The 22,881-nt window shown below is 39.9% G+C and overlaps 1 protein-coding gene across 2 annotated transcripts in view; it reads left to right on the forward strand.

Annotated features, from left to right (window-relative positions):
• Positions 1-22,881, forward strand: part of NR2C2 (nuclear receptor subfamily 2 group C member 2) — a 106,827-nt gene that overhangs the window by 79,594 nt on the left and 4,352 nt on the right. For both annotated transcript variants that reach the window (XM_036738881.1, XM_036738880.1), the window contains 10 exons: positions 33-135; positions 2,716-2,895; positions 6,396-6,543; positions 7,670-7,763; positions 9,635-9,768; positions 10,659-10,836; positions 12,038-12,159; positions 14,370-14,509; positions 16,356-16,493; positions 18,724-18,829. In XM_036738881.1, coding sequence (XP_036594776.1) covers positions 33-135; positions 2,716-2,895; positions 6,396-6,543; positions 7,670-7,763; positions 9,635-9,768; positions 10,659-10,836; positions 12,038-12,159; positions 14,370-14,509; positions 16,356-16,493; positions 18,724-18,829 — 1,343 coding nt within the window. The remainder of the gene's footprint in view (positions 1-32; positions 136-2,715; positions 2,896-6,395; positions 6,544-7,669; positions 7,764-9,634; positions 9,769-10,658; positions 10,837-12,037; positions 12,160-14,369; positions 14,510-16,355; positions 16,494-18,723; positions 18,830-22,881) is intronic.

The following is a 22,881-nucleotide window of genomic DNA, read 5'->3' on the forward strand; positions in this document are numbered from 1 at the left end:
AACCGCTTAACTGTTTCCAAACTTCTTCTTAGATTGTGACGGATTCTGCTTCTGTTGAGCGCTTATTGGGGAAAGCAGATGTCCAGCGGCCCCAGGTGGTAGAATATTGTGTGGTATGTGGAGACAAAGCATCAGGTAAATAAACTCAAAGTATGGACTTTGTAGGGAAATCTGGAAAAAAGCTAATGAGCCTAATTTTGGCAAGTGACAGTTCAGAGAAAGAAGCTAGGAAACTTCTCAAACATTTTGAAATGCAAATAAAGTATACTTTTTTAGTTGCTGCAGAACCTGAGATAATGAAAGGGACATAGACAGACCGGGTGTGATGAGCTAGTTCTTGTCCCCTTGTGGATGCAGGAGTTGGTCCTCCAGTGTTGTCACTCAGAGGAGAGTGACTAAAAGAGGAGTGTCCCAGACACCTCCTGGACTTAACTTTTCTCTGCTTCCTCTTTGGCCATTATTTAGAAGCCTGGCAAGCTCGTGGTGGGTGTTCCTGTGACCCAGAAAACATCTTATTCTTTGTTCCAGTTTGCTTGTCATATGGCCTTACCCAAGCCTGCTTTTCTGAGGGAATAGGTATTGACGTCAGAACCCTGTCTAAGAGCGCTCGACCTGCCCCTTGTTTCTTTTCAAAATACTGAATGACCATGGCCACGGTGTTTGCCACTCTTGGGTGACTTGCCTGATTTGATGCCGTTTCTAGTAGTAACATTCCACATTTCTTTCGTCGTTACACCCCCCACCCCCACACACATCTCTTAGTCACATTAGTGTCTAGGGCCAGTTTCTTAGTGGTTAGAGCCTGGGACCATGCCCTGCACTCCGCCCAGTAAGCTAATAGTTGTATGCTTTTGTTCTTAAGAAAGACTAGATGAGAGGATGTGCATAGGTAAATGCAAATCCATCCCTGCTCCTAGGAAAACAATTCAAGGCTCTGAATGAAAGGCCAAGGGAGCCAAGTGCCCCTCAATGCAATTGCACTTCTCAGTTTTGCTAGGGATCGAGTATAATTTCAGTCCCCAAATTGTTGTCTAGTTTTCTTAGTAGTCTTTTTCTTACAACAATGGCAGTGTACTTCCTCAACACCCTAGGAAGATCAAGATACAAGTAGTCATGGAAGTTCTTTCTGTATTTTTACAAATCATGTGGCTGCTTGAATATTTTAATTTGTATAATAAGCAAGGGTATCTGTAAATTCATCTCCTTTTTTATCTTACAAAACCAGACACGGACTAAATATGTAAAGAAAATTCATTAAAGTGAATGTTGTAATTACTCTAACAGTCTTGCCATAATTTAAATTTGTAGCTAAGGCATTTAAGATATTTTAAATGTAATCTACATTTACACTGCCTGTAATATGCTTTTTAGAATTTGTGTCTATCAGGCACATGTTTTTGCTTCAGCATAAGCTCTTATCTAATTTTTCTGGGCATTTTGTTCATATTACAAAACTTTTTGAAGGAATGATATCAGTTTCTCAAAAGTTGTGAATACATTTTTAGATTTAAAAATTAAAAAAAGAAAATTACTCAAGGCACAACAGAAAATTAGTAGTGTCTTCACGTAAAAGGTGGGAAAATGCCATTGCAAGAGATTTGAAGTTACCAGAAATTTCCAACCTCCATAGTTTTCTTTTGAGATCAAAGAACAACAAAAAATACTCAACTTGAGGCATTAGTGGTAATTTCGCATATCACTGATGTCTACCTATTCAGAGTCAGAGAAAATACCAAAATACCTACTATGTGCTATACACTGCTAAACAGACTTTGGGGACATAAAAATGAAATGAGATAGAATACCAACCCTCCAGAAATTTGCAGTCCCAGTCAGGGGTTAAAAATATACAAATAACCATAATACAAGGTATATTTTAGGAAGTGTATCAGAGGGGTCCGAACATGGTATGAATAATTTGGGGAAGTGGGATTGGGAGGTGGGGGGGGGTGGAAGAGATCACATATAACCCAAGGGCTTTATGACCTTAAAAGAAAGGAAGAATCTCATCAGGAATGGGGCGTAGGGAGTGTGGATGGTGGCATGAACTAAAGCATGGGGTTCAAAGATGGCAGGATGAGATGGGGAGAACATCAAGTAACACAATCTGTCAGCAATGGGGGTAGGGCAGGGCCGGTAGAGTAATGTGAAATAAAGCTGGAAAGATTATAAAAGGCCTCAAATGCTAATCTGAGGAATTTGTATCTTATTCAAAAAATCAGTGAGGGTCCAGAAGGAAAATCAGCTAAGGGGTAGATATGCAGGGTGAATTCTAGAAAGGAAATTGGAGGTGGGAACTTAGGAAGGTAACAGGAAAAAAAGATTAGGAGGTTGAATTGCGTGTCGTAATTGTATTCTAAGATGACTAGAACCCCAGCAACTGTAGCTCCCTCAGAATTCCAGAGTAGAAGGAGGTCACTGACTCATGGCTCCTGTCAAAAAGCCTAGCATTGAATTATCACAATCGTTGTGGCCTGCCTCCTTCATCTCTCCTTCCTGTTATTCCACTTCTCCCAAGAAAAGTTATGCATTTGTCTTCAGAGACAGTCTGAAACTAATAAACTCATCTCCCTTACTGTACCTTCCACTGTTGAAAATTATATTTAAAATGAGTTAACTGTATGAACCATCAAGACCTGACTTAGAAATGTTATTGAGGTCAGGGGAAGCTTGACTTTCTTTTGGTGACCTCCCATTCACTTTCTTTCCCTCTAGGTCGTCACTATGGGGCTGTCAGTTGTGAAGGCTGCAAAGGTTTCTTTAAAAGAAGTGTAAGGAAGAATTTGACATACAGTTGCCGAAGCAACCAGGATTGTATCATCAATAAACATCATCGAAACCGCTGCCAGTTCTGTAGACTTAAAAAGTGCTTAGAGATGGGCATGAAAATGGAATGTGAGTAATGAGTCGTACTAAAAATTACGGTACGCTTGCTGCAGAAAAAATGGGCACAATCCAGTTCAGGAGCTGAAAGCTTTTAAGACATTCTAGAGAAAAAAAAACCCACTCAGCAGCCACTTCATTTTACTTTCAGTATAAATGTGGTGGTTATAGCAGTGGGTATTTTAAAAAATTAATTTGGTGGTTAAAGCAATGAATCAGTGAGTAATCTGTATGTAGCACCCGTTATAGGTAGGACATTACCCTAGTTTCTTTAGGGAGATTAAAAAAAGAAATTCTATTTTCGACATAATTCCTATTCTTCAGGGACTGAGACCAGACATGATGAAGTTTGATTCTATTCAAATAGTCATGTTGTTTGGGCCCATGCTTCATAGCATTCATGCTGTGGGCTTATAGAAAAATGTTAAATTTCTGTAGTGAGTTGTTCGTCAGTGCTTTCCCCTAAATATGAAAAGTGGGAGATCTATTGACAGCTCAGATGTATATCGGATCTTCTGTGTTTTTTTTTGAGTAGTTTAAAAGTATACTTCAAATAATTATCTTACTATTTTCACTCATGAGAGAAGGTGGTGTGTTTCCACTATGTCTAAATCCTGAGTAGTGCACAGAATGCATCCTCTGGATAGTCATATCTATTTGAATTCATACTATTCAAAGTTATAATTATACGAAGTATACTCATTGGTTCCAGCCCAATGGAAATAGGCTGTGTGAATTCAAATAATATGATCACTTAAAGAGAGAGGGTGTGTGGAGGAGGGGCAGCATTATTACTTGCATTAATTGGGACCTAGCTATATAGGACAACTTATTCTAGAGTTGTCAGGGGAAGGGGCTTTGGCACTTTCAGGTAAGTCTCTTCAACAACGAACCAAAATAGCTGAATGATCTGTGTTTTTATTGCTACAAGTAAAAAAAGAATCAGCCAGCAGTCAACCTGATGATGAGCCTTTCTAAACTTAGTAGTAAATTCATAAATGACTGTCATAGAAACCAGTCACCATCTCTGTACTAAACCACTTGGTATATTATACATAGGACCAGAAATTCTAAAATGAAACTGTCATGAGAAGAGAGAAAACAGGATTTAGTGTCAGGCTCAAAACCATGGAGATCAAACTCTAGGATGAAGGAGAGACCACAGACGGGAACGGGAGGCTTACCAAATTCAGATCAGAAACACAGGACAATGAAGGCAAGAGTCCCGGGAGGGGCACCAAGGCTTGCATTCATGGACTAGAACAAGGCCAACCTGAAGAGACAGGTTTCCAGGAGAGGCCCTTCAATGTGACATCTCACTTTTCATCTGGTTACCCCATGGACTCACCCCCCAAATCAGCTCTCTCTTTCTCCCACATAGTCTAACTGCACATCCACTTTACTGATGGCACACGGTAAAGTTATGGAAAAGAAGGAGAACCATTTGTGCCTTAAAGGCCGTTAACAGTGTCTCCCTAGTTTCTGTTCTACTGTTGTATCATCGTTGGTAAGTTGGCTCTTACCCCTAGTAAGCTGAAAGATGGTACAGTGGCCTGGCCCACATCACCAAAATGGCATCTTTAAGTTAGTCATTACTACTTTGTAGAAGCAGCAGCCAGAATTAATACATTCCAAATGGCAGATCTAACAGCAAACTTATGATACAGTTTTAGTGACAGGTTACTAACGGTTTCTGACCCCAAGAACTCCTTTCTATTCTTTTCCTTTTGAAAATACCATCATTCCTATTATTCTATTCCTGTCATGCATAGTTGCTTTATGTATTTTTCTATTTTTTTTTTAGATTTTCTTTTTTTTATTTTTAGTTTACAACACTCAGTTCCACAAGTTTCTTGAGTTCCAAATTTTCTTCCCCTCCCTCCCTCCTCCCCCCAAGACAGCATGGAATCCGATATATGTTCTACATATACCTTCACATTAAACATATTTACACAATAGTCAAGTCGTAAAGAAGAACCATGATCAATGGAATGAATCATGAGAAAGAAGAAACAAAATTTTTAAAAAAGATATAGGAAAAAAAAGAGCAGATAGTTTCTTTCAATCCACATTCAGACTGCATAGTTCTTTATCTGGATGTAGATTGCTCTTTCCATCATGAGACCTTTGGGGCTCTCTTAGAACGTTGTATTGCTGAGAAGAGCCAAGTCTCTCAAGATTAGTCATCATAGAATCAGTATGTCTGTGGTTGTGTACAATGTTCTCCTGGTTCTGCTCCGCTCACTCAGCATCATGTCATGTAGGCCTTTCCAGGCTATTATGAAGTGCGTATCTTCTCTGTTTCTTATAGCACAATAGTATTCCATTACATTCATATACCACAATGTTTAGCCATTCCCCAATTGATAGGCATCCCCTTGATTTCCAATTCTTTGCCACCACGAAAAGAGCTGCTATAAATATTTTTGTACATACGGGTCCTTTTCCCACTTGTGTGATCTCTTTAGGATACAGCCCTAGAAGTGGTATTGCTGGGTCAAAGGGTATGCACATTTTTATAGCCTTTTGGGCATAGTTCCAAATTGCTCTCCAGAATGGCTGGATCAGTTCACAACTCCACCAACAATGTAACAATGTTCCAATTTCCCCACATCCTCTCCAGCATTTATCATTTTCCTGTTTTGTCATGTTACATATATTTGACTCTTTATAGAAGAGCTTGTTGGTGAGATGTTAAGTAGCAAACAATGTCTCTTTTATGCAGGTTCAACTTAAGATTGGGATGTTTCCTCAATGTATTTGGTCCAGTTTGTAGCATGAAGTTAAACTTAATTTCATTCTCATAACCCATATAAGTGTATTTCTTTAAGCATACATTTGTTGACATAAACTATTGTGGGGGCGGGGGAGGGAGCATATTTCCTCAGCAGCTCATCCTAGCCTAGGCAATGGGCCCTTGCTTGGTACCTGCTTTTAAGGCAGTAACATTTCTGATCCTGAATCATCCTTACTGGCAGAGGTAAGAAATAGATAAACAAAACCTTAGATAGATGGACAGAGCGAGCAAGCATATATTAAGCAGTGACTGTGTGCCAGACATTGTACTAAGTGCTGAGAATACAAATTCAAGAAAAGAGACAGTCTTTAAGAAGGACCTTGCATTCTAATGCAGAAGGCATCACAGAAAGGAGCAGGAAAGTGAGGGGGATGGGAGGAGACAGAAATATCCATCAAGGCAGGAGCAAAGTAAGCCTGCATGGCCTGGGCTTTAAAAGGGGGGTTCCCAAGACCCATTTCTTTCTTGCACAAGGTAGTTGGACATTTGGGGATCTTTTTCTTTCCTTTGAATTCGTGAACAGAATCATGAGCTTTTAAGTCAGGTTTTCATTTGCCTAAAAAGTTTAGTATTTTAAAAAATCATTTCAAACCAGCGTAGTGTAATTAGTACTCCATTCAGTAACTGGCTTCTTTTTGCTGATCAGCTGTGCTTTGGGCACTTTTTCCTTAGTTAGGGTGTTTTCTTTAAATACATGTTTATGTTACTCTTTAAGCTGTTCAGAGTGAAAGGAAGCCTTTTGATGTGCAACGGGAGAAACCAACCAATTGTGCAGCTTCAACAGAGAAAATCTACATCAGGAAAGACCTAAGAAGTCCCTTGATAGCCACGCCAACCTTTGTAGCAGACAAAGATGGCACAAGGTCAGTGGCAGACCCTGCCCCTCATGTTTGCAGAAGGATGTAAGAATGAAGGTGTGAGGCTCAGGACACTAGAGGAGTTGGACCCCTGTGTGGGTGATGTCATCATGTTCCTATAGTCACGCCTTCTTCCTACTCCACTGTCTACACCTGCTGACTGCTAGGGGATGACAGACTAAAGGTTATGGGGGCTGTCCTGAGTTCTCAGTCATTCTCTATCCTCTCTCTTCTGCACCTGATTCCCTTGATACCCGCCCAGTTATGCTCCCATAAAGGCGAGGAGTCATGCCTAAAAATGTTTTATTTGTAACATTCATGATACCATTACAAAAAAAAAAAGATTTTAAATCATTTGGCTGTTTGTTTTGTTGGGAGGGTAATGTTTTTTAAATATCAGAACTTTCTTTGCTAGATGCAATTATTCAGACGTTCAACATCTGAGGCTTTCATCAAGTATAGACTCAAAACGTTTCCTGAATTCCTTCCAGACAAAATTGGATACCCAGTAAATGATGCATTGATACTTGTATGGTCCAATTAATCAATGTGTCAAACATAATTTAAAAGGTTCAAGAAAGAAAAGAAGGCAAAGATCTATGTAGAAAATAGTTCTTGTACTGGGGTCCATGAACTTGTTTTTGGTTTAGGGTTTTAATTCAGACAACTGCATTTCATTATAATTGGTCTTCTTTGTAATCCTATATATTTTGTGTTATGCATTTTTAAAAATGATTCTGAGAAGGGGTCTACAGGCAGGCTTCCCTAGACTGACTGCTACAGGGGTCTAGGACACCAGACAGCTTAAGAATCCCTGATATAGAGGAAGATGGAACTGAGACCAAATTCATGATGTGCTGAAGGGAACCTAACCTCCTTAGCAGAATTTCTGCCAACTGCTGTCAAAGTGGAGGTTCAACAGTACTTCAAAGCAGTCTTGTGGGTTGTTGCTTTATATATCCCCACCCCAAGTAAAGGCGAATCACCTATTCATTGTAGAGATTTTTGTTAAGATAGTCCAGACCTTATTCCTAGGAATTTTGAAAGTTTTAGTATATCACGTAAACAGATCCTAATGGTAGAGCTAATAAAACAGCAGAAGCTTCTCTGAATATCTTTGTGTCTCTACTAGACAAACAGGTCTTCTTGATCCGGGAATGCTTGTCAATATCCAACAACCTTTGATACGTGATGATGGTACAGTCCTTCTTGCTGCTGACTCCAAGGTAACTCTCTGACGCCTGTGGTTTTCCTTCCCTTGAAAGAACTCTGGACTTATTCAGGAGACCTAGGTTTGGAGCCTGGCTCTGCTTCCTACCAGTGGGACCTCAGGCAGGTCTCTGCCCTGCTCTAGCCTTGGGTTCTAGTCCCGGGATCCAAAAAATCATGAAATCTTATCTGTAAAGTAGAAATAATACTTTTACTGCTGACTTCCCAGGGTTATGGTGAGGTTTTAATGAGATAAAGCACGTGAAAGTACTTTGTAACCATAAGCAGCAATAAAAAGTTCAAGTTACTATTTACTTGAAATATTTTTAACATAAATAATCATCCTGGTAGTGTCTGTCTCTGTGCTGGATGTGTTTCTCTTACTGAAACACTTTGCTTTTTACTTAGAATAGGGACCCATCCCCAATAACCAGCACCTCTCAACTCACCAGTACACATGAAAATGTAAATTATCTTAAGAGAACCTTGATTTGTTTTTTGTTGCATTGGTATTGTTATCTCATAATCATTAAAAATACGTTAGCATTTAGATTTATTTCACTTGTTGGAAGTGCCACAGCTTCATTCTGATGAAAATGCTTTGCTTCCTAGCACACAAATTGACAGGCATTTATTGTGTACTTGTGTTCACTTGTTCAGAATCCCTTTTGAAAAAATCCATTATTACCTGGCTATAAAATTGTCCTGGGACCATATACTCAGCTAGGTTTCTAAAAAATGAGCTTGTTGGCAAATTAGCTGTTTGAAAGTGAATACATGGCAAGTGACAAAGACTAATATGGCCTTTGTAACATTTGAGAGATGTGACTGAATTAAAACCAGCTGAAGGAAGAGCCTCAGAAAACAGATATCCAGAAGGGAAAATAAAAATGTGACAGTTTTATCCCATGAGAAGACACTGTTCCTAAATGATACTGGATTGCAAAATCAGTGACCTTTGCTTCTTTCTAAGCAGCTATTGTGTTGATGCAGCTGTCTGTCTTGTGTCACCCATTACCAAAGAGCTTAGAGCCTGGCGGAACTGCAGAACTGTTAGAGCCCTTGGAGATCACCTAGTCCACATTACTCTCCACCTCCAGCTGTCTGACCGGTGCATTTTCTAGAGAAGATGATTGTTTCTGACCTAAATCTAATGATGATTGTAGCATAAAAGCAATAAACCAAAATCAGACTTCTAGTATAATTTGTTAGTTGGAGTAAAAGTTTGTGACTCTCTGATTAAGATAATTCTGTCCTTGATTCTACCTAAAAAATTTCCTTTTAGAATTGTAGCTAGTGATTGTTGTTTGTCTCACATTTAATGAAAAGCCTGAAGTTTCAGGTTCACTAAGGAACATCTCTCAGAAAAATAGTTTTTCAGAGAAAGCAAAATATAAGTGCTCTTCACAATGCAGTTAAATCTGCCCTGCCTCTGTGGGTGAGGCAGCCCTACTGTGCTGTGAAACAAACTCATGGTTTTTGGCAGAGAGTACGTTTATGATTGCAGGTGATAAAACCATAGAGATCCTAACTACATGCCATAGAAAAGAGGTAAGTGATTGTGTCAACAGAAAGGTTTGGAAGAGTCAACAGCAGGGTCTAATGAGTAAAGTACCAGAATGTGAGCTTGTAAACCAGAGAGCTAGTCCCAGGCAACTTCATCTCAGCTTCATCATTCACTGACTTGCCTCAGAAAATGAGGTATGGCTCACCATCTGAATGCGATAACCTATTTGGTGACTTTGGATCTCTTTCCAAATGTAAAGAACAGAGAATTCAAAGAATCTGCATCCTCTCTGCTTCTTAGGGGCCACAGCATGAACATAGAGCTCATATCTGCCTGCTCTCCATTGACCATGTGATTTCGTGTGTTTGTTGTCTTTTCTAGGCTGAGACAAGCCAGGGTGCTCTAGGCACATTGGCAAATGTAGTGACATCCCTTGCCAACCTCAATGAATCTCTGAATAACGGTGACCCTTCAGAAATCCAACAAGAGGACCAATCAGCAAGTGAGATCACTCGGTAGGAACTCAGGGTAGCAGCGTGTGACTGGATTTTTCTACTCTTTAGACCACTGTGACATCTGTATCCTCATTTAGACAAGTACAGTAAAACTTTGAAGGTGTCACTGTAAGATCAGAGCCTGTCTCTTTTTTAATAGTAGTTATTAAAATCTTGTTCTGTGTGAGCAAATCAATAAAAACTGGTTGCAGTCAAAAGTAAGTAACAGAATTACATAATTAGTGACAAACAGCAAAAAAAAAATCCCACTTCTCATACTCAATGAACATTACTTGCTATTCAGCATTTTTGTTACGTTTACCATTAGTAGTTGTCCTTCAGTTTTATCCTTAGTTTTCCTTATTCTTTTTCCTAAGTAACTCTAAAGCTCATCAGAGTTCAGACTAGTAGCATTAATTGGTTCCAGGCTTCTGTAAGCAGAAAGAGTGCGTGCTTCTCTCCCAAAATCCTACCATTACATTTTGTCCCAGACACCTTACAACCAGGTTATTTTTGTCCTTGGCTTTCTTCGAAAGTAAGCAAGTCAATTCCACCTTGTCGTTTGCTGTTTTTTCTAATTAAAAATATGAGGACTAGATTGGGCTCCCCATTCACTTGCAGCCTGGGGTAGAAATAGAATCTAGGTTGTGACTTCATTCAGTTGGTATAATTCACCCTCCTTTCCCTACTTCAAAAGTGTATTGTATATTTGAACAAGACTCAAACTTTACAGTACCTTTAGTTCTTCAGGAAAAAGGCTCCATAAAAATCCAGGAGGATAGTGTTCTTTGATGTGTTGTGAAAAATGTTGAGAAGTGTCCTGTCATCCTGGAGCTGCCCAAGTTTGTGACTTATTCTCTCTGGGAGGCTATTGATTCACATACTTGTATATGATTTGTTTTTGGTTTAAGGGCATTTGATACCTTGGCAAAAGCACTTAATACCACAGATGGCTCTTCAACACCAAACTTAGCAGATGGGATGGATCCTACAGGAGGAGGGAACATTCATGTCATCAGTAGAGATCAGTCAACACCCATCATCGAAGTAGAGGGACCCCTACTTACAGATACACATGTCACGTTTAAAGTATGTGCCTTCTTCGTTTTGCTGTCCTCATTTATAATATCGTGATAATTGAGTGATGAGGGTTCAGTAGGGTTAGTTTGAATTGTTGTCAGTCCAGCCGTTGAATTAGGTCTTTTTAGTGGACTGACGTTTTTTTGTTTTGTTTTATTTTGTTTAATATTTTATTTATTTATTTTGCAGGGTGGGGAGGCGGCAGGGCAATTGGGATTAAGTGATTTGCCCAAGGTCACACAGCTAGTAAGTGTGTCAAGTGTCTGAGGCCAGATTTGAACTCTGGTAGTAGACTGACGTTTGATATGCTTGCTTCAAAAGGTTTATTTTAAGAATGTCTTCCTTATAAACTGTAACTCTTCCTCGGCTTTAATCCAAGATTGCCTTAGACCAGAGACCAGTAAATCCTGATAAAATCCTTCTGTTTATTAACAACTAATTTTTCTGGTTATACAAACTTTTGATGATGACTTGTCCATATGACAGATATGCCCCTCTTGTCTCCCTATCATTTGAGTTTGTATATCTTACATTCAGTCCTGGAATTAATTATAGAAACTGTTAGCAGCCGATATCCATCTAGAGTTCCCAAACTCTTTCACAGACAAAACTGAAATTCTTTGTTATTTGTCTTTCGTAAGTTTTTATTCAATGTTACCTTACAGCTAACTACAAAGCTTCTTTCATATCATTGCCAATGAGTACTATTAATACTATTGCCAATGAATTTTGCCGTTTCCCCTGTATTAAGATTTTGCTCACATTTTCATGAGCTGTTGACATAAAACAGCTTAATACTATAGCCAGTAGCTGGTTAACTTTAGTCAGAACCTCTCCAAACCTCAGTTTCTTTGTCTGTAAGATGGAAATAATAGTACTCACACTGTCTACTTCATGATGCTGATGCCAGTGCCGATGCTGATGCCACCTTCGTGAGCAGGAGCACAGTCCTGTGCGGCTAGTTAGCTGGCCTGGCCATGTAATTCATATACAAAAGCCCCTGGTCCTAGAGAGAGGGAGCAGAGGGAGCTGGATGAGCACAGCCTGAAGAACCTCTGACCTTAGTAATCACAAGTCAGAAGCACTTCCTGCAGAATACGAGGCTGGCTTTAGGATTGTTTAATACTGACTAGATCAATTTCTACAAAAAACCGAACACTTTGCAAGCCTGCTGTTGACCCTGCGTGCCTTGTGCCTCCTTCCTCCCCAGCTCACAATGCCCAGCCCAATGCCAGAGTACCTCAACGTGCACTACATCTGTGAGTCAGCTTCCCGGCTGCTGTTCCTCTCCATGCACTGGGCCAGATCCATTCCTGCCTTTCAGGCCCTTGGGTAAGTGGACCTTTTCTCTGAATCAGTAATCTAATCACTGTGTGTCCCAAGTCAAGGGACCCCACCATTCTTCTGCTGATAACACACAGAGAATGGTGACAGACCAAAGGACACAGATCGCCATTTGAATGTCTTTTCTGTAAGAAGTCTTGCTTCCATTCATTTAAGAATTAGCGTCATATCCTTTGTAAGACACTGTGCTAAGTATACAGAAAGACTAAGGATACAAAAATGTCTCAGACAACGAGGTTAGACATACATATATCAAAAATTATATAGTTTCTTAAGCTGTTACTTTAAGAGATCTTGGAGTTAGGACTCTTCAGGTCTTAGTTCTGCACTAACATCTCAGCCTCAGTTTCCTCCTCTTTAAATGAGGGGGTCAAGCAGCAGGTATGTATTAAGTGCCTACTATGTGCCAGGCACTGTGCTAGCCTCTGGAGACCGAAGTACAAACAATGAAACAAGCCCTGTCTCAAGAGCTTACATTCTGGCAGACCAGACGAACACCAAGATGTCTTCCACCTCGAACATTGCATGACTCTGAATGTTACAGAGTGATATACAATGAGTACTCAGTAAATACCAGAGTGAACAATAGGTTAGGAGGAGATGATTGAGCATTTCACTTGTCAGGAAAGGTTTCACAAAGAGAAAGTGAGCATTTATTCAGTGCTGAGGACACAAATAAAAGCAGCCTTGATAGTCCACAGAGCTCACGTTCTAATGAGAGGCATTGGAAAACAGGGGAGCCAGGCTGGAGTAAAAGGGAACAGGACTCCCTTGGGGAGTCAACGCTGGCAAGGGTCATGGAGGCCTTGGTCCTGAGAAGTTCACCTGTCTGAGCTCAAAACTTGGATCAAGTCCACTGGAAATGGTCAGAGTAGGCCATCGTGAGAAGACAGTGGATTCGTTTTACTGTGTAGTAGGAGTGAAGAGGTTTGTTTTCCCTGTCTTCTGAGATAAACCATATAGGGTGTCATATAGCATCTGGTGGCTGCTAAAATAAATCTTAATTGGTGATAGCAAGATGGCCCAAATGGGTATCTACTCTGTGAAAGGAAAACTATGCACTGCCATTGGTCCTAGGGCACTGCTGTCATAACCTCAGTGTCACTGATATTGACAGCTACTGTTGAAGAATTTTTGAGCCCTCCAGACTTGAAGTGCAGGGACTGCCCATGGTCTTTCCAGTACTACTTTGATCAGCATCGGAGCTTCCACCTGATCTCTTTCTGACCTGAGCCAGTTCACTCCTCCTCTGGCAACATGGTGGCCTCTTCTGTCCCTGAGGGCTCCCCATATTGGCTCTAAACGTGGTATGGACCTCTGAGCAGCATGGCCCATGACAGCTCAGACCAAGACCTCTCAGCCTCTGCCTCCCCAGGAGCTGGGATTGCTCATACCTGATGCTCCTGAAGAACTTTTAGGAGTCAAAGAAGGGTGATTTCTCACTATCATGTATGATTTTATTTGTGTTATCTGGAGCCTACTTTAATAAAATTTAAAAGCTCACATAAAATATGAAATCTGTCTTCAGGAAATGAAATGCAGGGTTGGAATGCTAAATTTACTCTGACATTTGAGAAAGGTGGGAATCATTGTGAAACTGCACACGTAAAGAATGATGCTCCCTCAGCTGACCACTGCCTGACGTTCACTGAGTCAGCAAAGGCTGATCTCATGGATGTGGTTTTGTACATGTGTGGGACAGGGGACAGGGCACAGGATTGCTGTGGTGAAGCAAACGGGTCCCTGGACTTGAATTTGAAGAAGGTGCTGTGAGCTGCTGTTTTGCTATTATTGTAGTCCTTATCATTAGCACTGCTGTTACTAGTCTGATGAGTGCAGGTCACTTAACCACCATGAGCCTCAGTTTCCACATCTATAAAATAGGGCTGATAGCCCTGTCAGTACTAAACCCACAGAGTTTTTGTGAAGAAAATGAAAATTATAAAGTGCTATGAAGTGTGAGCTGTTAGTATTAATAATAAAAAGAATATAAAACATGGGAATTTGGCCAAGCATGTCTGCTCTTACTTACAGAGGATATGCAAATTCTTTTAAAGACATATAAAGAGAATTATAAGTAAAGCCCTGCTGTGTTGACCATTAAAATGATTTTTGAATGATATTTGAAGAAGCACCTGGAAAATATAAAATATACAATCTCTCCTTTAAGCACTTTTTATGTGTCTCTCTCTCTGTAGTCAGGACTGTAATACGAGCCTGGTACGTGCCTGCTGGAATGAGCTCTTCACCTTGGGTCTGGCCCAGTGTTCCCAAGTGATGAGCCTCTCCACTATCCTAGCAGCTATTGTGAATCACCTACAGAACAGCATACAGGAAGGTATGTGGGATCACTGCAGCTTTTCAGAAGTGTTTGTATTGGGGCATCTCCATTGCCAATAATTGTCGGCCCTAGAATAATCCATATCTGTGATAAGGTCAGCTCCTAAGGAAGGCCCAGCTCCTCAGACCATCAAGAGCTGCTCCCCGTTGCTGACGTGCCTCAAAATTCCATAGTGTTTCATTCTTTTTTTTTCCTCTTTAAAACAAAAATAGTTTAATTTGGTTGTTTTAATTACAAGAGAATACTACAAATCCATATGTTGGATTTTGTGTACAAATTGTTCTCACTTCCTCTGAATATGGAAACTTATTTGTAGAAAAAAATTACCAACTCTTCATAGTGACACTCAAATTTATAGTGATGAATTTTACTTTAGGTAAAGCATATAATATTGATAATATCAGCAGTCTAGTCATCTAATAACAATACTGACATTGACATTCTCTAAAGCACTTAACATAATGTGATGTTGTTTGAGCTTCACAATAACCCAGTGAGGCAAATACGCCAGATGGTATTATCTCCTATTTTTCTGATGAGGAACTTGAGGCTCAGAGAATCAGTCACACAGCTCAAAAATACTGCTGTCACCCCTAAATTCAGTTTTCTTTCCACTGGACCACAATGAAAAAACTGTCTACTCAGTATGTGGTAAAAAAAGGGAAGAGAGGCTCGTACAGGGTAGAACATAACTAAAGGCCTGATGGACAGGAGAGGTGTAGGATGTGTTCAGAAAACAGATGATCCATTTTGGCACAGAGGATAGTAATGAGATAAGATGAGAACAGCAAGGTGGCTCCAGACTGTGGAGGGCCTTGAATTCCAGGAAAAGGAATTTGCTACTGAGTAGAGTTAGTTCATGAAAAAAACACTGAAGATGTCTAATCAGAGAAGGAATAGCATAACCAGGCATGTGTATAAGGGAGACTTGCCCATTAGTGGTATCAAGGACAGATTGGGAGTGGGAGAAGAAAAGCAAGCTAGGAAGAGGACTGGATTGGAAATGAAAGGACTTCCTTAGGTTTGCGTCCTTCTTCTGTGTGGGAAACAAGTTGATCTAGAGCATATCTGAGGGCCCTTCCAACCCTCAATCCTGTGGTCCTGTAAAATCATCACATGTGTCACCTAAATTGTAAGAAGAACTCATTGCAAGGGCAGAAACCCAGAATTTAGGGAGAAGAGAAAAGTTAACATTGACATAGTAGGGACTTTACTTATTTTATCTCATTTGACAAAGCTGAATAAACAAGGAAAGTTTGCTTTTGTTTATTTGTTTAAGAAAGGATAAGCTTTTTAAATCAAACATCATAATGAGAAAAGAGCAGAGGTCCCAGGACTAAAAGAACATAGTTGATTGCCACAGGTAACACTAATGTAGACTAATGCTTCTAGAACTTGGGAATAAAATAAAAATAATAGAACTATGTATGTTAACCTCCCACAGGTCCTGAGTACACTATTAGAGGGGGGAGCAGAGAGAATAGATAGGAACCTTTGATAACTAAAGAAAATATGGTGAAAAACTATTAACTCTTCAAGGCGATAAGGATCATGGAAATTTTAGGAGCCCTTTGAATGTTGGGAGAGAGTGGTTCCGCAAGAATGGTGACAGTTACTTTGCAACATAGAAATCCTTTGCACTCTGAATCATCACCCTTCCTCCTCGCACTTTGTCTCAGTTCAAAAATTAGGATTTGAATAGGTTAAGATTTTAGTATTTAATTAAAATCTAAATTATTTTTTGGTTTCTTTTGATCTCTTCATAAAAGAAGAAAAATATTTCTTTGGTTATATTCAAAGGTCCAGTTTGCCTTTTTTAGAGGATTTCATTTTTGCTTTCTAGATAAACTTTCTGGTGACAGAATAAAGCAAGTCATGGAACACATCTGGAAACTTCAGGAGTTTTGCAACAGTATGGCTAAGCTGGATATCGATGGGTATGAATATGCATACCTTAAGGCAATCGTACTCTTTAGCCCTGGTAAGATAACATGCTGGAGCCAGGCTTCCATCAGATTTTTAGTATGTATGTCAAATGATTTCACCAGCCTAAGAAGCCATACCAGTGTATTTATAAGTTCTTTTTTTATAACATTTCTTTTTCCATCTGGCCTAAATTTATTTGAAGTAGGGAAAAAAAGCACCTAGAGCACAAGAAATGTATAGAGTCCAGTAGATTCTTTGTTACATAGTTTTCCTCTTCTTCCCTTTTATTTAAACTATCAGGTCAACTAGAATCCTTTCTGGATAGGCAAATATTTTTTTGTGGTCTTTTTTCCTCACCTGTTTTTAGGATTCATTAGCATGTGCAAATCAGTATTTTCCTTGACATTACTCTCTCTAAAACATACATTTAGGTAGCTAACCAGGAATTATAGAACATTTTACAGTATAGACAGATTGATTCTCTGTATATTAAGGAATTCTATATACCTTTGTTTCTTCATCCCTTCCCTCCTCCCATCATTTCCTCAAAAAGTTTTGAGGAAGAAATATGCAGCATTTTTTGTCTTCATAATTTACCCACTGCTATGTTTCTGTGCCTGGCATCAACAGCAGCAAGAGCTGAAAGAGTAGGAAAAGGAAGTTAAGGGAAGTGAGTGACCCTGTTTGAAGAATGGGAAGATTTGGTTTGGTAAGGAATGTGACACCTTCTTACCAAAATAGGAATTCATTTCCCCTTAACAGTACTCTGAATGACCTCTTCCCTGCCTACGTATGTGTTGAACCACTACTCAACTGGCTTCAGCTGCTCTGACCAAACCCTGTGGCTTCTTCAAGTGAAATGATATTTGTTTTTCATTTTCAAAAATTTATTTTTAGCATTTTAAAAATTTCTTAGTTTTGTAGTCCCTCCTGCCCCTACCACTAAAAAAGCAAGCTTATACAGTTATAGCAGTTTTACATGTGAAGTTATGCAAAATATGTTTTCATTATTAGCCATATTTGGGGGAAGCAAGAAAAACAGAGAAAGCGAGGGAGAATTATATTTCAATCTGCACTCAGAGTTCATCAGTTCTCACTCTGGTCATGGATAGCATTTTCCATCATGAGTCCTTTGGAATTGTCTTGGGTCATTGTCTTATTCAGAGGAGCTAAGTCTTTCACAGTTGATCATCATTACAATATGCTGTTACTGTATACAGTGATCTCCTGGTTCTGCTCACTTCACCTTCCATCAGTTCCTATAAGTATTGTCAGTTTTTTCTGAAATTATAAACTCCATCACAATCATATGCCACAACTTGTTCGACCATTCCCCATTGATGGGCATCCCTTCAGTTTCCATTCTTTGCCACCACAAAAAGAGCTGTTAGGAATATTTTTGTACGTATAGGTTCTTTTCCTTTTTCTTTGATCTCTTTGTGGTACAGACCGAGTCGCGGTATTTCTAGGTCAAAGGGTATGCACAATTTTATAGCCCTTTGGGCATAGTTCCAAATTGCTCCTCAGGATACTTGGGACCATTCATTACTCCACCCACAGTACATTGGTGTCCCTATTTTCTCACATCTTCTTGAGCGTTTGTCATTTCTGATAGATATGAGGTGGTACCTCAGAGTTGTTCTAATTTGCATTTCTCTAATCTAGCTTTGATTTCTTATCCTTGGACCATTTACCAATTGGGTAATGGCTGTTATTTTTATAAATTTTACTTAGTTCTCCATATATTTAAGAAATGAAGTCTTTCTTAGAGAAACTTGATCTGATAAAGAGCAAGACTTTACTGAATTTCTTTCTAAAGAAATTTACAAAAATTGTATAAACATTTTTTATATTAAGTGAAATGATATTTCAAGCTGCAGTGATTAGGTTTTTTTCCCCACAGCAGTTAACAACAATTACCAAAGTAATTCTTCTCTCTTTCTTCCCTCCCCTACCCTTGTTCTAGGCCCCTTTAGTAGTAAAATATTGTTAAAAGGAAGAAAGAAGTGGTAAAATGATGTGAGTAATAATAAATAAATAAATAAATAAATGAAAATGAATAATAAAAATATTCAAAATAGGTGATCATGTCTAATAGTACCTAGTTATATTTTGGAAAAGACAGATTTTATGCTCTTCATCTCAGAAATCTTCAGAATTCAGTATTTTACCATGTCTCCAAATGTATTCCCTATAATAAACTGGACTGAAAATATTTTAAATTATTCTGCAGAAAAGCTTTCTGTTTTAAATAACTAGAAATTCGGGTCCTTTTCTGCTTTCAGATCATCCAGGTTTAACCAGTACAAGCCAAATAGAAAAATTCCAAGAGAAAGCCCAGATGGAGTTACAAGACTATGTGCAGAAAACCTATTCAGAAGACACATACAGGTATATAAACAGAAATATGCTCGATCTGGGGGAATTGGAGAATTATGGATGATTTTAACAAGTCTAGAATCTGAATGATTTTAGGCTTCATAGTTTCACTATATTAAGTTAAAGTTGCCTAGCAGATGGTGAAAATGATTATGTCACTATAATTTTATTCATTCTTGTTATGGTAATATGCTTTTAGAAGTGTGATTGAGTGGAATAATCAATGAACCGGGAATCCAAAGACCTGAGTTCTAGTTCTTTCTCCACCACTAGCTAGCTGTGGCACTTTTCTTAATGGTAAAATGAGAAGTTGGAAGTGACTTCTGAGGATCCTTCCTTGTACTAGCATTTTGTTATGATGAGGAGGATTTGGAGTCTTACATGGATCCCTTTTGCTCAGAATAAGCTGTTCTAGTAAAATGGCTCAAGAGAGGGTGACTGGCTGAAGAGCTATGACCTTAAGACCATATTTTTTGACATACGGATATATTTCACCAAAAGAAGTGAAATCATTCTTCTACAAAGGAATGGGGGTCTAGAAGTAGAAACAACAGTAACCTCACTCATGGACAAGTTACTGAAATTGTTCAAGTGACAAGTTTACTATTTGCAACTAAATTTTTTACTAATTAGGATTTGTTGTTAGAACCGGGACTCTGGGACACTGTGCATACTCTGTAGGACAGGCTTTCAATGCCTCTTACCTGGACAGAGACCTTGGTCTCCTTGCCTCCAGATCTATCCTCCAAATGGCTGCTAAGTGATCTTCAGAGAGCATAGGTCACCTCTCCTCCCCCCCCCCCCCCCCAAATTGAATTTTGGTCCATTCCATTGGCTCCTGTTACCACTGTAATCAAGTACAGACTCCTCCATTTGATATTAAAAGCCTTTAACTGCATGGCTCCAGCCAACCTTTCTAGGTTTATTCTGTGTTACTCCCCTTCACATACTCTTCAGTGGAGCCAAAGTGGCCTTTTTTGCTCTTCCTTTCACAGTACAGTCTGTCTCTTCTCTCCCTGCCTTGGCATTGATAGTTCCCACGGTGACACCCAGAGTGCACACTCAGCTTATTTTTACTCTTATAAAATCTAGATTTCTTCAGAGCTCAGTTCAGGTGCCAGCTTCTTCATGAAGTCTTTCTCGATTCCCCTAGCTGCTTATGCCTTCTCCATTCCACAAAAAAAAAGAAAGAAATTACCTTGTTTTTATTTTGCATATATTTGTGTGCATCTTTTTGTGTACACGTGCAAGCGTACACACACATACATACATACATACACACATACACAAAAAATGCAAGCTCCCTAAGAGTAGGGCCTGTTTCATCTTGATCTTTCTGCCCCTAGGACCTAGCATAGTAGTACATAGTAAACACTAATAAATGCTTGTCTATCGATTGATTACAAATTAGAGTATATAAGATCACCAAAAAGAACTTTGATCTCAGTACCAGTTTGAACATGGGTTTCATGTTAGAATCGCTGAGAGACCCAGATATCGCCATAACTCCTGGTGCTGGGTGTGCAACTCCTGGTGGGGGCTGGGGAGGTGGGAACGACAACTGGTGCGCTCTCTTCTTAGGTGGCCTCACTCCTACAGGGGTATTCCCTTTGCTTCCTGGGCCCGCGTTCTAAATTTCTCCAAGAAAAAATGAGAAGGACTGTGTCAATCCAGAGCAGTAACAGGGAAGAATACTTGTTTTGGAACCTGACTCTGCCACTTACTACTAGAGTGACTCTGAGCAAGTTATTTCTCTGTGTCTCATTTTTTCCATCTGTAAAAGGAAAAGTTTGGGCTAGATAATATCTGAATATTCTTCCAACTATACATATGAACTTATGATCATATTATCTGAGGTATTACTTTCAGGTAATTTTTTTTTTAAATCACAAGCATTTTTCTGTTCAAATTTGTTATCCCGTTGGGAGACTCTGATTTATTCTAGATGCTTCCATTTCCAAACGCATCACTGGAGTTCTTCATTGGGAATTAATTTCAATCTTGTCCTTTCTAATGTCCTTAGTGGTGGCCAATTGTTATCCTTGGAGGATGTATTATTTAGAAATGGCCCAGTGCTCTTCACTTGGTGGCATTTACTGAGTCCCAGCTCACCTGGTCTCAACAAGTCCTCTCTGAGGTCAGTGGTAGCCACCCCCACTTACACAGAGCCTCAGAGAGGCAGCGTCATTTTAGCTGTTAGGATTTTGAGCTGGAAATGATGCTGTTACTGCCCATTCATTTTACAGAAGAAGCGACTTGCGCGACACCCAGCCAGGAAGTGGGGGAGGCAGGGACCTTCAGGCAGCTTAGATACAGACAGGAAAGTGCAGAGTAAAAGAGAGCTTGCAGGGACCTTTCCCTGGAGTCCCCCTCCATTGCCTTAGTCAAGCATGCAAGATTCAAATCCAGGTCCTCAGCCGCCGCTCAGTGCTTTTTCCACTGCACCAGAGTTCCTGGATCCCCGTTGTCTTTCACATCATCCCCTGAAAAGTGAAGACTCCTTGATGTCGGGGATAGTCACGCTTCCTTTGTATCCCCATTGCCCAGTATGGTTCCTGGCCTAGGGTAGATGCTCCATGAGTACTCGATGACTGATCTGTCTTAAGTCCTAGATGCTGGGTCTCCTTTATGCACCCCAGACCATACTGTCACTTCATACTCAGCTTTCAGCCCACTAAATCCTTCCCTATCCTCCCCCACTTTTATTCCCCCAAATGAACTGTTACAGTCACATTCTCTGCACTTGTATTTGAGTTGATTTTTTGCCCAGTTGTTAAATTTCAGGATACGAGATTTGGCCCAGTATTGCACTTGGACGATAGATGTGGAGCTGGAAGGAGCCTTCAGGGCCATCGGTGTGACTTCCTCATTTTACTGATGAGGCCCCTCGAGATTAGGTGACCGTCCAAGGCCGGGTGACTGGATCCCAGGCTCTCTCAATCCAAGTCCAGTAATTATCCACGACACCCTGCTGCCTTTTTGCTGCCTCCATTCACCTCCCTTTTTTTTTAAAGTTTTACAATGTTTGTCCTTCTCCAGTCCTGAGCATTTCTTTTTTGTCAAGTTTTTCCGAGGTCACTGATAGTCACTTAGCTGTCGTATCTGCCTGTTCTTGCCATGCCTGGCACGCAGTTCACCCAGGCCTGGCACCTTGCATTCATCAGGGGCAGCTAAAGTTCTCCTACTGAGTCTCTTTTTCCTTGAGTCTTGGCCATTTTTTTTTCTATCTTTTTTTAGTCCAAATATCTTTTTACTTGGTAGAGAAAAACAGAAACAGGAACATTGTTGTTTAATGTCCTCATTCTGTCCTGTCCCCTTTTCTTCTGAAGAACATAAAAAGTCCTTTTTGTTGTCTTTACCCTTCCAGACCAGCCTCAGCTCATTCTGAGTTTTAGCCCTGCTGGCACTGTTCTTCTGTATAGGACCAGGCCATGACCTGGAATTCATTATCACTTGACCTGGCTTGTATCTGACAGCACATGTCATTTTAAGGTCATAGTTGATTGATTACATCCTATACATCCACACAAGTCTCTTTAGACAGGCCTTCCTTTTCCTTCTTTTTGAAACTTGTTTCTTTGTATCTTAAGGATTGCATTATTGAGAATTTTTCATCCATCCTAGGCTACCATTCCTCTGAACCTTTAAAAATCTGCTCTCCTCAAATCTGGCTTGCATATCAGAGTAGGTCCATGCTTCCTCTCCTTTGTCACGGAATCTTAAGCTGGAGCAGTCACTTCCACTTTTCTCAAAGTTCCCATCATTTCTACCCCAACAATCAGTTATCCTTTTCGGATGGGCATCAGGTTTAGAAGTAAGTTTGCCTGTTAGTCCTTCCATTTTTGAAAAATTAAATTCCCAGTAACGCACCACAATAAACTGTTAGCTGATCTGCCGTTGGTAGAGCAAGTGCTATAAAGAGGTATGGGATCTATTTCTCAAGTGCCTCCTCTGTTTCCTCTTTCCCCCAGGCGATCTGTAGTCTCTTCTGATGGCAGTGTCAGTCCTGTTTCTGCCGCTGTTGATCTTCACTAGAATACCCTCCTCCAGCTCCTCCAGGTCCT

The sequence above is a fragment of the Trichosurus vulpecula genome, chromosome 9 (genome assembly GCF_011100635.1).
Source record: "Trichosurus vulpecula isolate mTriVul1 chromosome 9, mTriVul1.pri, whole genome shotgun sequence".
Classification (NCBI taxonomy): Eukaryota; Metazoa; Chordata; class Mammalia; order Diprotodontia; family Phalangeridae; genus Trichosurus; species Trichosurus vulpecula.